We start from the raw sequence: 14832 nt of genomic DNA, 5'->3' as shown, positions 1-14832 counted from the left end.
CGTCGCTGGCAGATCCACGCCGATTTCTTACTTTCTTCTGACCCGAACCCTGGTTGCCGTGCAAACCACGGCAGTCCCATGTTCCATGTAGACCGTCTTTCAATTTCTGTTATTATTGCTTTTGCAAGTGGGGTTTATTGATTACTCCGCCGCATCAGCAGCAGCAGCAGCATCGTCATCCTCATCTTATGACCTACCTAACCTAGACCATGACTGCGTGTCTCTCCCTCCGTCTCTGAAACATTCTTTGCTCAGCACGCGCGGTATTCATCTACCAGACCCTTGGATTGAATACCCCGATAGACCCCCCCCCTTTGCCATCTACTATTACTACTTCTCCGTATACCACTTGATTTTCGCATCCGCGTTGTCGTGCGGTAATCCTGCAGCCCTTTCCTGCATGTGTCTCCCGTCACTGCCACCACTATATATCATCTAAAAGAGACCCTCAACGACCGACAGAACACGCGATCATCATGCGAGGACTAGGCCTTCTGGCACTCCTGCCCTTCGCGGCCGCAAAGGCCCTTCGGGCCCGGACAACAGCCTGCAACAACTCCCCGGATCTCTGCTCCAAATCCTACGGGGAGATCACCCACCTCGGTGCGCATGACAGCCCGTTCGTGCGAGATGCGACAACCGATTACTCCACCGCAGGGGACCAGTGAGTGGGATCCATCCAGCCGATGTCAGAGTCTTGCAGCGTACTGATGGACTTCCCTACAGATACTACAACACTACCCTACAGCTGGACGCCGGTGTCCGTCTCGTCACCGCGCAGGTGCACAAATCCGACTCAGAGTGGCATCTCTGCCATAGTAGTTGCGAGCTATTAGACGCGGGGACACTGAGCTCATGGCTGTCGGAGATCAAGACCTGGCTGGACTCCAATACCAATGACGGTACGTTCCCCATTGCTCCGTCTGCACCGACTCAGGAGAACGTCAACGCTAACTATCCCCCTCTCACTCAGTCGTAACTGTCTTGCTGGTCAACTCAGACGACGCAACCGCCTCGGACCTGCACTCCGAGTTCCAGACAGCCGACATCGGCAACTACACCTACACACCTACCTCGCAAACATCCGCGCCCAGCACATGGCCCACCCTGCAAGAACTGATCAACAACGGCACACGACTGGTGACATTCGTGGCCTCCCTGGACGCCTCCAACAACACGGTTGCCCCGTACCTGATGGACGAGTTCACCTACCTCTGGGAAAACCCATACGACGTGACCTCGCCGTCGAACTTCTCCTGCGAGCCCGACCGGCCCACCAGCGTCAAAGGCGACATTTCCACCGCGCTTTCTTCAAACCGCCTCCCCTTCATGAACCACTTCCTCTACCAGACCACCATCCTGGACATCGAATACCCGAACGCCAGCTACGTGTCCACGACCAACGCGCCCTCCGGCGGAACCGGCAACCTGGGCGACACCGCGACCACGTGCAAGAGCGACTGGAGCGGCCGCCAACCGACCTTCATCCTGGTGGACTTCTTCAACAAGGGCCCCGCCATCGACACCGTCGACAAGCTGAATAACGTCACCAACGCCAGCGGGCGCACCAACCTCACCTCCGTCTCCGCTACCAGTTCCGCCTCCACGTACTCCAACGTCTTCAAGGGCCTCGTCGAAGTCGTCCAGAAAGCGAAGGATGGGTCGAATCCCAGCATGGGCGAGTGGATCTGGGCTGGAGGAGACTGGGGCAGTCTGCTGAGTGGGGGGATAGCGCTCTAAGTTGATTGATTGATTGATTCATCGATCGCTGCTGTCTTTCATTTCTTCATACCCTTCTGCGATGCTGGTCTTTTTTTTTTCTTTTTTTTTTTCGAGGGGAAGGGTTCTCCCTAGCAGCATCTTTAGTGTTCGACCACATTTTGCATCTGTCTGTCTGTCTATCTATCTATCTATCTCCCATTTTGCACATTTGCGGGGTCAGCGCCGGGTTTGGGCAGGTCTTGGATGAGCCTCATGACATACATTCCTTTACTATACATACTACGTACATAACATTCATGCCATACTATACTATACTATACTATACTATACCTACCTACAAGTACATTCATTCTACCAGGTCTCTCTTGAGTAATTAAAATTAAGTATGGAAGGCGCTTTGGATGCTTCTCTCACGACAATATGAATTGTAGTACCTAACTTAGTAAGTAATAAGGTAGCCAGAAATACCGCCCACGTACAGTAAGCACATCCCCTAATCCTTCGCCAACAACTCCCGGACCTTATTCACCTTATCCTCAAACGACTGTTCCTTGTCGGTCCTACAGTACCACCATCCCACAGAGGGCAGTCAGTCAGTTAGTCAGTCAGTCCATGGAGTGGAGCATGTGCCAGCATCGCCCCCGCCAATTGGCTTACGCCTTTCGAATAAACAATTCCTCCCGAGAGAGAGAGAGAGAGAGAAAGAAGAGGAAAAAGAAAATAACAGACAGACACGGGTTGAAAAAGGAAGCGTACCTCGATCCCACCCGGATATCACTCTGTATCCGAACCACCCCCTGCTGGTGCAGTAGCATATGCGCCTGTCCAATGACTTGGTGTACTCTGTCCCAGGATCCTTCTGTTGATAGCGGGAGAGGGGGAGGGGTCCCGGTTGTTAGTTGGGTTTTATTTTTATTTTGGCGTATGTGTGTATATGTAATAGGGGGATAGATGGTATGGTTGCAGCATGCAGGATAATAGTATGTGGGGCAAGAGACAAGAGACCGAGACAGGAACAGGAACACATACCAAGCGTGGTCCCCGCCGAATGCATGACGTATTTCAGGCCCGACTTCTCAATGAGGCGCTGGACGTCGGCGACTTGGGCGGAGACGGAGGGGGAGGATGTGCCGATCTGGGTAGTTGTGTGTCCTGGTTAGCTAACTAGCCCACTAGCTAATAGCAGACATAGTACATGGTGTTGTGGGGTGATAAGATTTTGATGACTGAGCCAAGTCATGGCTGGCATGCAATGGATGGATAGATGGATGAACATGCTGAGGAATCGTTATGCGGCATTTTGTCATTCGACGCCGGGCCGGAGAATCCACGGAGATAACGAAGACAACGCGTGTTGCTGGCCAGACGGGTTGGAAAGGATGGACTGACTGACGGACTGGTGGTCGAAGTCCAATGGAGATGGGGTAGAGGGGAGGGGAGGGGCCAAGCAAACGCACCGGAATCAAGCAGAAATCGGCCACGCAGTGCGGGGGAGTCGGGAGGGAGGTGATGTCGGACATTTTGGGCGACGGGGTTGGTATTGGTTTTGGTCTTGGTATTGGGCTTTGTGGGTGAAGAGGAAAGAGAGCTGAGATGGGACGGGTTGGGTTGAGTTGGTTTGGATGGCAATGGGGAGCAGTTCGGTGAAGCTACTACGACTACTACTACGACTACTACGACTACTACTACGACTACTACTACTAGATACTGCTAGTCCAAGTCTCTCCAGCGCGGGGCCGATGGAGGGGCAATCACACCCTCCCAACATGGCACGGCATGGCACGGCATGGCATGGTATTACTACATCCAGATTGAGAGAACAACAGGACTCGCTCTCTCTCCCTCTCTCTCCCCCCTCCCGATTGCCTGTCCAGTCCATCCGCATTACAATCAGGAGATGATGCGTCTCTGCCTCGTCAGGATCGCAATGCTCGGGCGCCCTCTCTATGGTGGATTTTAATCCCACCCCCTCTGGGACACAGCTCCACCATGCACTCACTCACTCACTCACTCACTCACTAACTCGACTGACTGTCCTCAATCCGAGGCCAACTCATCCGGACGGGAATGCCAGATTCCAAATGCCAGTCTCTACGGAGTAGAGGAAATTGGATCTACACGCCAGGACGATCGGATTGTGAGGACTCACATCGGCGGCGTCAACTGGAGACCGACCGGGATTAGTGATCCTTCGCCGCGCCTTTTGCTTTTTTCTCCTCCCCCGGATTTCCTGGGCCTCGTCGCGATGTGATGCAGCGAGCGACTTACTCGATTGGGGTCGGGATCTAACCGTTCTAACGATCCTGGGGCTGCGACTAGCTGCCCGGGCGAATCGCCAGCCTGGCGGGCTGCGACCCTCTTTTTTCCCTTTTCCTTGGGATGGATGGTGCAGGCCGTGCAGGTGGGTGAGACTGAGAGGAATCTGCTATTACTATTGCAGTAGATATACATACGCGGGGCAGGAAGCAAGCAAGCAAGCAAGCAAGCAAGCAGGGACCAGGCAACCGATGGCCTCTGACACCAAAAGGCAAAAGGAAAGGAAAAGTCTGGGTCGTTCGTTGCCCGTCAGTTCAGTTCATCGGTCCACCCCCCTCTGGAACCTTCAAACCTACACCAAAGGTTCAACCGTTCAACTCCCTCAAACTCCCTCCCCCACTGCGATCAATCCTTCTAGGGACCAACTTCTCCTTCCTTTTATCTCCTGCAGCGACTGTCCCTCATTCCTCAGTCCTCAGTCCTCAGCCAGTCCTCCTCCTCGACCCAGCCTGCCGGGCGTGACGCAGCCCTGTTGGTCCGACCGTTGAATCGTCCAGTGCGCGTCGTTAGTCCTGTCCGATAGTTCACTAGCGACGACGAGTATCGCTCGCATGATTTAGCAGGTTTCGTGACGCTCGACGAATCTGCGCCTCACACTGCAACACACTGCAACACACTGCACCCCCTTAACCACTGGTTGCTCGGCTGCCTCTCTTTCTGACCGCCTGTTCTTACCTGGTCGCAGGCACGGCTCTGCCGACGTTTGCGTGCCCGACGCCCTGCGATACCACGCTCACCTGGTCTGCTCGGCGCTCTACACTGTCGCCGCTCGCGAAGCTCTTCTTATCGTCGCCGCAAGTAAGTATTGGCTCGCTGTTCGTGTCGCTTGAGGCGTCAGATGCGTGGTTTGGCGACCGTTTCCAGGCAGTTCGAGATACATCTGGCCGCCGTGATATGATTGGCATGGAATCCGCCTAAGACTCGCACGGCCAAGCGCCACGGAGGCTGCGACGACCTAATCCCTGCGCAAGGCTCGCCTTCCAGATCTGGCGACTCTTCCACTAGACGCAATCGGGTTGGGGGATTTGCCTCCCCAAAATCCCTGGGTTCATCATCACTTGCCATCTGTGTGGCTGGCCTTATCCCCTAGGATAGATCCCCTGGGTCCAGTGACCAGCCCTCTTCATCGATCTGAGCTGCTTATCCGCCGGTCTGCTGCCAGCCAATTGGCCAGCCGTAACGAGGCTCCGTACTGACAAAAGGGTGTGGCTCCCGGATCACTGGAGGGGATTATTGAAGAGAGCCGGTGGCACTAGTGTTTAGAACAGCTATTCCCGTCTCTCCACGTTCACGCGTGTCACTGTGCCGGACGCTTATCCATCCCTCCGGAAAGCCCAGCGTCCATTTCGAGTGATTTGCATCTGCGTACATAAAACAGCCTGCATTTTGCATTTTTGCTTTTTTCTTGTCAACCGCGACTGAAATATTCCCTGCTGCGCCTTCGGACTTTTGCCTGCGGGACTAGCCAGACCCACGTGACTCTATACATCACGTTGCAGCGAGTACCACTGGGCTGGATCGTTCGCCGCTATATTAATCGGGGTAGTAGGGATCTGGGGACAGCTGGCTGCGGAGTTGGTCATGATTTTCCCCCTGAAAACAACTTCCATTTCACATTCCTTGACTACTACTTGATCCATCCATGACACACCCCAATCTGCTGGAGCTCCCCGTAGGAGCTCAGCTCGCCTACCTTGCTGAAGGCGGCGCCAATGTTATCTATCGCATTGTTTCGCCGGCGAACCTGGACGCGGCGCAGCAGGAAGACCTGCCTCTGGCGGTCTCCAGTTTGCCGTCCAGCGCGATGGATGCGTACGATGCTCCAGCCGGGTTTAAAGGCAAATTACTCCGGCTTCGAAAAGATACAAGCTCGGGGATCTCGTACCAGGAGATTGCGCGAAACTTTGACAGGTGCATCCGCCCTCTGTTCAAACCTGGGGAGCTAGTTGACCAGGAGCTCGTCTACCTCCCAAAGGGACTCATTCAGACCTGCAACGAACAGTTACAGGCTGCGGAGCGAAACGATCAACGTCCCAAACGGCGTCGCGGCGTGTATCTCTCCGTTGCGGAGCCGTTCGGCTTGCTCATCACAGACATGACGACATTCAGCAGCCCAGGAACAACGCTCTCAGAATTAAAGCCCAAATGGCTCCTCCAATCGCCATCGGCACCACATAACTCTCGCAGATGTAGGACATGCGCTCTCCGCGATATGAAGAATCAAAAAGCCCGCAAGAAGGGTATGCCGGAAGACCAATCATTCTGTCCTCTGGACTTGGTGTCGGATAGGTTCGACAATGTGCTCCGTGCGTCCGAATTTGTCAAGGGCTGCAAAGACCAGGCGCGGCTGGCAAAAGTCCTCTACCGAAATGGCACGCTGCAAAGGCTTCTGACCCATCAGAAGGCCATGCAAGATGTGGGGCATTATGGCTTACCGCCGACGTCTCGAGAGAAGTCGCTCGCGATGACTCTGCGAGACTGTACGATGTTCATTAGAGTAGGTCCTGAGGCTTACTTGCTCTTACTTTGCCGGACCAGCCGCGCTAATCCCAATAGATACCTCGCGACGATTCCGGGCGTGTAGAGATCCGGCTAGGCGATCTGGACCTCAAGACTGGCGCCGGCGGGAAAGCAAAGTACTGGCTCGACATGGAGAACCAGTTGATCGGCGAGGGCTGGTACGCGGGGGCCAAAAGCAACGTATGTGAGAGTGCATGCGCATTGCAGAGCTCGCGGGTTCATTCACAGTCATCCATCTGAGACCTCTGAAGCCAGAATCCATCGCTCGATGAACCCATGCGAACACCAACGACGATGCGGGGACCACAGCACCCCCTTCCCTTCTCCTTGCGCCGGAAGACCTGGTATGTTATGATGGTTGCGCTTTAATGAGAATGATAGACGGCCTTTCCTCCCATTTTCCTCCTCTTCCTCCCATCTTCCTCCTCTTCCTCCCTCCTCTTCCTCCCTCTTCTTCCTCCCTCTTCTTCCTCCCTCCTCTCTCCTCCCTCCTCCCGCTTCTCAGTTCCTTCTCTCTCCCCCTCCCCTCGGTCGGTCCCTCACCAGACCTCCAAACGCAGGACACAAGGTCTCCCCCTTTCTGTTTCCGGTCCGGCGGCTTTCTGCGTTCTGGCTACTACGATTGTGATGCATGCATTTGGGTTTCAACTGTACAATATCACCACATTGCTTTTTACTACTTACTTAGTCGTGATTGATTAACGTCTTGCATGGAATGACACCATACCCATAATGTCTGTTACCATACATACACACACACAGTAAAGCCAACAAGAATGGCGAGATGACATCATCCATCACCAGCTCAGCCGGCTTGTTATCTCCGGATATCCGAACGGGGCAAATTCCCCGAACCCACTTTTTTGACATCACGTTGAACGGTTGAGAAGCCAACGGAGGAATAATTCTTTGCCCTTTTTCCTAGTTATTCTTGTTCCGGGTACTCCGTATTATGTTATTGATTGATTATTATTGACAGAATAGGTACGTAACAGTTGAGGTATCTACTTCTTGACAGAGGGGAAGGGAATGGAAGTTGAAGGGGGGGGGCCCAGTATTAATAAGCCTTCTTCCGCAATTCCGCACCGAAACGCTTACCCAGATCTTTGTGATCAGCCAGCATCCCCTCCGTATTGGACCTCTAATTTCTTATATACATTAGCTTATAAGGCCACCCGCGAGAATTGTCCACCGTCCACCGTTCACCGATCCCCGTATCCACAATCAATTCCCTCTAGTTTCAACCCCGACGAGCCCCGACAACCACATCCCGGTAGTACAAATAGCAGCATGTCGGCCCCCCGAGTCCTCCTCCGTCGGTCTGTACTATCGGCTATCCGTTCCCCCGCTAGCTTACGCAACAACACCACTACTACTTCCATACCCCTCCCCCTCCTCTCTTCTACCCCCAAGGTCTCGTCTATCAACCTCGCCAGGTCCTTCTCCTCGAGTCCCTCTGTCCACACACCGTCCAAGATGCCTACCACTGAATCTCTCGTCGAATTGGCCAAGGGCCGCCACTCCATCTACAAGCTGGGCAAGGAGAGCCCCGTCCCGGACTCCAAGATCGAGGAGCTCGTCAACCAGGCTATCCTGAGCGTTCCCAGTGCCTTCAACACCCAGTCGACCCGATTGGTGGTTCTGCTGCACAAGGAGCACGAGAAGCTCTGGGATATCGCTGCCGACTCGTTCAAGCCGCTGATTGAGAGCGGCACCCTGCCCGAGGAGACCTTCAAGAACCAGACTCAGCCTAAGCTTCAGGGGTTCAGGAATGCGGTTGGAACGGTGGGTGGCTAACCTTGCCCTTTCCATTCATGGTCAATGGTCGATGGACTGTGTATATGCTGATGCTGATTGGACGTGAAACTATAGATCCTCTTCTACGAAGACCCAGCCCACGTCAAGCCCTTCCAGGAGAAGTTCCCCACATACAAGGACCAGTTCGTGCCTTGGACCGAGCACACCAATGCCATGCACCAGTACTTCCGTACGTTTTTGCCTCCCCCTTTTTGTTTTGTTTCCATCCGCCCCCACACTAGTCTGCATGGCTCGCAAAGCTAACGCGGTAGTTATCTATAGTGTGGATCGGTCTCGAGTCGCTCGGCTTCGGCGCCAACCTGCAGCACTACAACCCGCTCATCGATTCCGCCGTCGCCAAGGAGTGGGATGTCCCCACCGACTGGAGACTCATTGCGCAGTTGGTGTTCGGTAAGCCCGAGGCGGGGGCTCAGGAGAAGCCCAAGAAGCCCGTCGAGGAGCGCGTGAAGATCTATGGGAGATTGTAGATGCTGGCGGTGTTGGTAGGATGGGATGGAATGCGATGGGATGTTCTTCAGCGATAGCTAGAATAGACGGACAGACGTGTCCTTAATTAGCGCAATGATGAATTAGAGGTTTTCTTTTGTGTGTGTGTGTGTGTGTGTGTGTGTAACGTAGCAGTAACACTGCACGGCAGCTTGCGTCCGTCCGCCCGTCGGTCGTGTTGCTGCGATCAGCCGTGCCCCTGGCCGGCCGTTCGTCCGGAGGGGAAGTTGTAGTCGGCGGAGAGACTGTCTTTGGCGGGCAGCAGGACGGTCCATTCGGCGAGACAGCGTCGGATGGACTGGATGAGGTGATGCGCGCGCGCTCTGAGGTTCATTGTGAGGGATTATGAGAAGGGTGAGGGGGGTGTGGGTGTCAAGTGTCAAGTGTCAGGCAGAGCGGAGAAAAGAAAGACGGACGATCTTCCGGGGGGGGCAGTCATACATGACGTCAGCCACCCTCTATCTATCTAGATCAAAACAACAACTCTTTCTATACAGAGGCATTGTGATTCCCAGAAGCAGCATTGAAGCATTGCACATGCCTCCATGTCTCCAAGGAGTCAACTTGCAACAACCAGTCCTGGATAATAAGGCGCACGGTCCCCCCTCCCCCTCTCCTCCTACCTTCCCAACCAGGATCTCAAAGACATCGATCTCCCTCCTTCCCAATACTGCAACCAACGTACTATTAACCATCATCAATCAAAATGGCTTCAATCTTCCTCTCCTCCTTGAATCCTCCCCCCGACTCTCCCCCACCACCTAAGACCCCCTCTCTATCCTTATCCCCCTACTTAATAATACTATTCTTATCCCCCCATCCACCATGATCCTCCGAGCATCCTTACTCCACCTCTTCCTCACCCTCTTCGCCCTCTTCGCCCTCCTATCGACCACCTCCAGCCACCCCACCAACCAATCCCTCCCCTACGGCACGGTGCTAGACCACTGCGTCATCCCCGGAACCATTGCCCTGACCTTCGACGACGGGCCCTACGTCTTCACCCCCGCGCTCCTGGACATCCTAGCCGAGCACGGCGTCCGCGCCACCTTTTTCGTCAACGGCTACCGACTCGCCGAGAACGTCGATGTTCTTCAGCGGATCGTTGCGGAGGGGCATCAGGTTGCTTCGCATACGTGCGTTTACGTTCCCTTCCCCAATCCCAATCCCATCCCATCCCATCCCACTCCCTAACCCCCTCAACCAGATACAACCACGCCTACCTCCCGAGCCTCGACTACACCACGATTGTGCAAGAAATGCAAGGGCTAGAATCCCTCTTCCGGTCCTTTGTCGGCATCGTGCCCCACTACATGCGTCCGCCGTATCTCGCTGTCGACGAGCGCGTCCTCGCCGCCATGAGCGATCTCGGCTACCACGTTATCGGCGCCAGCGTCGACACCAAGGACTTCGAGAAGGATGATCCCTGGTTGATTCACGATAGTATCCGGCGGTTCGTGCAGGGGGTTAATGCCGGAGGGTCGATTGTGCTCGCCCATGATCTTTATGAGCAGACCGTGTATACCCTCACTAGGGCGATGTTGAAGGAGGTGAAGAAGAGGGGGTTGATGGGTATGTTGCTTTTTTTTTTCATCGTTTTTTATTTCTTGGCTTTTGAGGGGAGGTGAGGGGAGGGGAGGGGAGAGAGGTTGGTTGATTGTGTGATGGTTGTGATATGCTGATGATGAGCTGGTTATAATATAGCGACGACAGTGGCCGATTGTATGGGTGATCCGAAGGAATACTGGTATCATCGCTAGATAGGCTGGTGGGGTAGGAGGTAGTAGTATTATTACTATGTGGATTGTGGTGTGATACCCTGTTTTGTGAGTCCGTCGTGCAGGGGAATAGACGAAGTCTTGGTTTGTAGTTGTACTTTCTCTGTAATGTGTGCAGACGCAACAGTATACAACAACAATAGAATTAGACATTGTATGGATATGTAATGTAAATGCCCATCCCAAACACCCCGGCTACCTTATGAGTCTATGACCGACCATACACCATAGTACCCAATGCAAAATAAATAACCCCACCCAACCTCGCAATGCAATACAATCGAGTCCAACCCAATCCAATCCAATCCCACAAAAAAAAACAATATCAATCAATCAAAAGAAATCCTGCTCCCCCAACCACTGCGTATCAATCGCGTACGCCACCAAATCCGCCGCACAGCACATATCCTCATGCCCGTGCTCCAGATCCAGCAGCTCCAAAACGGTAGCCAGTCGGTCCTCCAGCGTCTTCTTCAGCTGGGAGATATATTGCTGCGACGCGGCAGTCACAGTCCCGCTCACAGCCGTCTCTGATGGAAGGATCTTCGGCTTGGTGCTACGACTAGTAGTAGTAGTACTGCTCTCTTTCTTCTTGTCCGAATTAGCTGTGGATTTCATGGCCATACCCTTGTTAGGTGAGCATGGCGCGAGAGGCTGTCTTGTTGATGGAGGCAATGACACGGACGCGGACACGTCCTCGCTTTGCTTCTTGTTCTTCAATAGGTTTTTGAGCAGGAAGACGAGCCAGACTAGGTTCGTGCGCGGGGCGGATTCGGCCCAGATGCCTGGGATGTCGGGGCATTTCTCGGTTTGGAGGGGTTGGCCGTGGTAGAGTTGGGCGCGCATGCTGGGTGGGTGTTAGTTGAGGGGGGTAAGGAATGAGGGTATGGGAAAAAAGGGATGGGATGGGATAGGGGAGGCGGGATGGATTTGTGGCGGACGTACTATCGGTAGGTGTTTCGGAGGAGAATCTCGTCCTCGTCGCGACCTACGGCATCGAAGATCTCTTTCTTGTCGAGGTCGGAGGAGGCAACTTCCACCACTTCGGTGTCCTCGCTCAGGCGCAGCTCGGCGCGGGAGAGCGAGTAGTCGATGATGGTGGTTTCGAGGGTGCTGAGACCGAAGCCGCTTGTGTGGGAGTGGTTGAGCAGCTCGTGGTCGGTGGGCGGGTCCATGCGGCCTCCCGGGCGGGTGCTTCTTATGCAGACGTTTCCGAGATGGAGGTCTCGGTGCTGGGATTGTTAGGAACCATGTTTTTTTTTTTTTTTAGAAGTGATGTTAGGGGGACTTACTTCAAAGAGGGCGTATTCTTCAGCACGAGCGAGCGCCATCGCGACTCCCCAGAAGATATCGTAGATTTGGAAGATGGATGACCACGAGAACTTTTCCAGCTCGCAGCCCGCGTCGTCCATTTCGATAATCGCCCAGAGCTGTGTGTCGGGGTAGGCCCGTTTGCTGGATGGGTTGGGGTTAAGACAGTCGTCCTTGGTCTTCTTATAATGGTCCCATGCCTTTTGGAAAGACTCGGGGAACCGGCCCTGGACGACGTGGATTTCTCGGAAGCGGGCAAATCCTGGGATCGGGTCTAGGTATTTGAGCATCTTGACCTCCGATACGATTTCGTCGATGCTGGTGAATTTCTTCGAGCCGGGGCCGCTCTGAGCCCGCAGGGGCACGATCTTGAACACGCCGTCACCGTAGGCCTTCAGGCGCGCAAGCTTCGATCTGGACATTTCCTTCTTGCATAGCTCTTCTCGTAGGCGCAGCTTGTAGACCTCTCCGTAGGAACCCTCTGCGAGTTTCACCACCTCGAGGAAGTTGCCCGCGCGTGCAGCCCAAGACCCGAACTTTTGGGCGCTCAGCGCAGCAGCTGGAGACAACGCTTCGTTAAGGATAGACCGGACGTATGTATTGGCTTTTTCGTCTGTCACACATCCAGAGGACAGTCGAGGTGCGGGCTTGTCCTTCCTTGTTGCCCGGCGCCCGCTGCTTTCTGTAGTGGTTTCAGCGTCCTGCTTCGGCTCCTTGCTCTCTGTGGTGCTTCCAGTATCCTGCTTCCGCCTCCTAGTCTCTCTTGTTCTTGCAGTATCGTTTCCCTCTGTGGTGCATTTGGTACTTTGCTTCGGTCCGGCTTCTGTGGTACTTTCGGTATCCTGCTTCCTCCGGAGGGGTCGTTCTGATAAGACCTTCGGGCTGATTCTCACTTCTAACATTGTCTCGTACTTTGTCCTGGCGATGGAGGTATTCGTAGGAGGCGACGGCTTGGGATTCTGTTCGAGCGAGGTCTGGTCGCTTTGCGACTCGAGGTCCGGGGTGTGCGTCTCGTCTGGCACAGGTGCTTCATCCTTAAGTTCAATCGTTTCGGCAGCATTATCCTCCTCCTCCTCCTCCTCCTCCTCCTCCTCCTCCTCCTCCTTTGCTTCAGCTACAGAAGCCACGGGCGTCTCCTTTATCGTAACCTCAGCCAGCTTGGTCCGGATATCGTCCACAGCATCCTTTCCGATCTTCTTCGCTGCCCTTTCGAGATCTTTAGCCGGACTTCCCTGCTCGAAGACTGCCCTTGGTGCATCCGCCTTCCGTTTCCCGTACACCTTCCTCTGGGTGCCGGTGCGTGTTCTGGTGGCCGGTCTGGGGTTCCATTGTCCAGGGGTCGTGTTGCCGACGGGCGATGGGGATAGCATGGCGAGGTGGCGGTGTGTAAGTTTGAGTATCGAGGTTCACGTCCGTTCTCGACGCCCCTTGGAGCCTAGCGCCCGCGTATCCTGAGAATGTGGTGGATGTTAGTGGGATGTTCAGAATCACCGGCGAGATTCCGCGGAGGACATGGATGCTTGCCCGCCTATTGATGCCTTGCCTAATGCGGCATAGCGCGTTGTTGTCGGGGTTGCTGGGGTGAGCCATGCTTATCTAAGCAGGCGCTGCCTCCCACAGTGATTCACCTGCACTTTGACTCAGGGGGGGGGCTTTAAATGAGATAGATAGTGGTGACTTGGTTGATGAACTATCAATAGCCCCTATTATAGGTGATAAGTCCTATTGTGACTCTTTCCTATACATTTTTATGATGTAGTGTTTTGATCGTCCGTAGTGCGAGGTATATATTTGGTTCGGATCAATCAATGGCAGCTCTTCTACCCAAATTTCAGCTTGATCTGGTAAGCTTTTCTGGACCTAGGAAACGACAGAGAGCAGTGAACTCTAGAGCTTCTCGTTGCCATTGACTGAGCAGAGGAGTGATGTACAGCGCCATGCCCCGGCAGAGACAACACTTGGGTCGACTCGTGTTGCGGAACCGGCTGTCGGAAGTTTTCCGTGGAATACTTTGCTAAAGTTGCTAGAGACTTTTGAGGTCGATCGACCTACCGAATCAGGACGTTATAGCGGGATGTGTTGATCCCAAACGAGTAGCAGATAGTCGGTACCGTGCAAAATGACATGCTCTTCCGAATCCCGTCAATAACCACCATGATCCGTCCTATCCATGAGACCGGACAGGAGAGGCCTCGCTCCGGAGGAGGGAGTACCCCGTACTCCGTAAATAGCCTATGGAGTCGGGTGGACCGGCAGGAGATTCCACTGTGTCTGGCCCGGTACCCTACCTAGTAATAGATAGTATCTATCTACCCAGCACGGGCCTGTCATCAGGAATGAGAGGATTGGGCCAGCACGGCACGGGTCATCAGAGTCAGGGTGAGCGGGATGGAAGATGATGCTGCCCAGGGACCAGTAGGAGGCCATGGACCGAGGGGAGGTTGTATCATGCTCTCATGATGCGACAACAGACTTGCGATCGGAGGGGATCGGGAGCGAAGACTTGGGAGTGGCAGTGACTGGTGCCGCGGCTTACTAGTGCCGTACAGTCACACAGGCGCAGTGACGTTATTCGGCTGCTTTGACTTTTTCTCGTTTCTCGTTTCTCGCCCCAGCAGAGGCTTCGGATGAACACACACAACAGACATCACCACAATCACCAGCCAGCATTCAGTAGAATCAGGTAGAGTAGACTGCATTAGAAGCTATTCGGAGTCCTTCTCCCCCAATTCAAAACTTTCCAGGCTTCCAAAGCAGCAGAAAGCCCTCCAGCCGCCCCCCGAGCTCGTCGCGTAGATCACGCGAGCCCAGCCCACCGGGTTACGGGCCCTCGGGATTCCGCCTTCTTTTTTCTTTCCATCCATCCACCCTTTTCATCTTT

The 14832-nt window shown here is 54.2% G+C and overlaps 6 protein-coding genes across 6 annotated transcripts; 4 read left to right on the top strand and 2 right to left on the bottom strand.

Annotated features, from left to right (window-relative positions):
* The first annotated feature begins 30 nt into the window (after positions 1-30).
* Positions 31-2053, top strand: BO70DRAFT_332951 (uncharacterized protein). Its single transcript, XM_025540940.1, has 3 exons — positions 31-664; positions 727-902; positions 974-2053. The coding sequence occupies exons 1-3, from the start codon at positions 477-479 to the stop codon at positions 1738-1740; spliced, it is 1131 nt and encodes a 376-aa protein (XP_025401636.1). The 5' UTR covers positions 31-476; the 3' UTR covers positions 1741-2053.
* BO70DRAFT_332947 (thiamine-binding protein) lies at positions 1983-3292 on the bottom strand. Its single transcript, XM_025540939.1, has 5 exons — positions 3180-3292; positions 2752-2857; positions 2479-2581; positions 2202-2282; positions 1983-2156 (listed from the first exon to the last, which is right to left on the bottom strand). Exons 1-4 carry the CDS (start codon positions 3240-3242, stop codon positions 2216-2218), a joined length of 339 nt encoding a protein of 112 aa, XP_025401635.1. The 5' UTR covers positions 3243-3292; the 3' UTR covers positions 1983-2156; positions 2202-2215.
* Positions 3293-5555: 2263 nt separating this feature from the next.
* Positions 5556-7193, top strand: BO70DRAFT_202338 (inositol-pentakisphosphate 2-kinase). The gene is made up of 2 exons (XM_025538604.1): positions 5556-6535; positions 6595-7193. The coding sequence occupies exons 1-2, from the start codon at positions 5681-5683 to the stop codon at positions 6796-6798; spliced, it is 1059 nt and encodes a 352-aa protein (XP_025401634.1). The 5' UTR covers positions 5556-5680; the 3' UTR covers positions 6799-7193.
* An 841-nt stretch (positions 7194-8034) lies between these two features.
* Positions 8035-8963, top strand: BO70DRAFT_427651 (Nitroreductase; the record flags this gene model as incomplete). Its single annotated transcript, XM_025547899.1, has 3 exons — positions 8035-8343; positions 8431-8545; positions 8638-8963. The coding sequence occupies 3 exons, from the start codon at positions 8035-8037 to the stop codon at positions 8841-8843; spliced, it is 630 nt and encodes a 209-aa protein (XP_025401633.1). The 3' UTR covers positions 8844-8963.
* A 536-nt stretch (positions 8964-9499) lies between these two features.
* BO70DRAFT_360392 (chitin deacetylase) lies at positions 9500-10731 on the top strand. Its single transcript, XM_025542770.1, has 3 exons — positions 9500-9998; positions 10070-10434; positions 10567-10731. The coding sequence occupies exons 1-3, from the start codon at positions 9688-9690 to the stop codon at positions 10620-10622; spliced, it is 732 nt and encodes a 243-aa protein (XP_025401632.1). The 5' UTR covers positions 9500-9687; the 3' UTR covers positions 10623-10731.
* Positions 10732-10973: 242 nt separating this feature from the next.
* BO70DRAFT_369705 (uncharacterized protein) lies at positions 10974-13321 on the bottom strand (the record flags this gene model as incomplete). The annotated part of the gene is made up of 4 exons (XM_025544694.1): positions 10974-11487; positions 11586-11872; positions 11933-12800; positions 12942-13321. 4 exons carry the CDS (start codon positions 13319-13321, stop codon positions 10974-10976), a joined length of 2049 nt encoding a protein of 682 aa, XP_025401631.1.
* Between the last annotated feature and the right edge of the window lie 1511 nt (positions 13322-14832).

The sequence above is a fragment of the Aspergillus heteromorphus genome (genome assembly GCF_003184545.1).
Source record: "Aspergillus heteromorphus CBS 117.55 chromosome Unknown BO70scaffold_6, whole genome shotgun sequence".
In the NCBI taxonomy this organism is placed as follows: domain Eukaryota; kingdom Fungi; phylum Ascomycota; class Eurotiomycetes; order Eurotiales; family Aspergillaceae; genus Aspergillus; species Aspergillus heteromorphus.
Note: the sequence above shows the minus strand (reverse complement) of the source record. Positions and strands in the feature narration are given on the sequence as shown.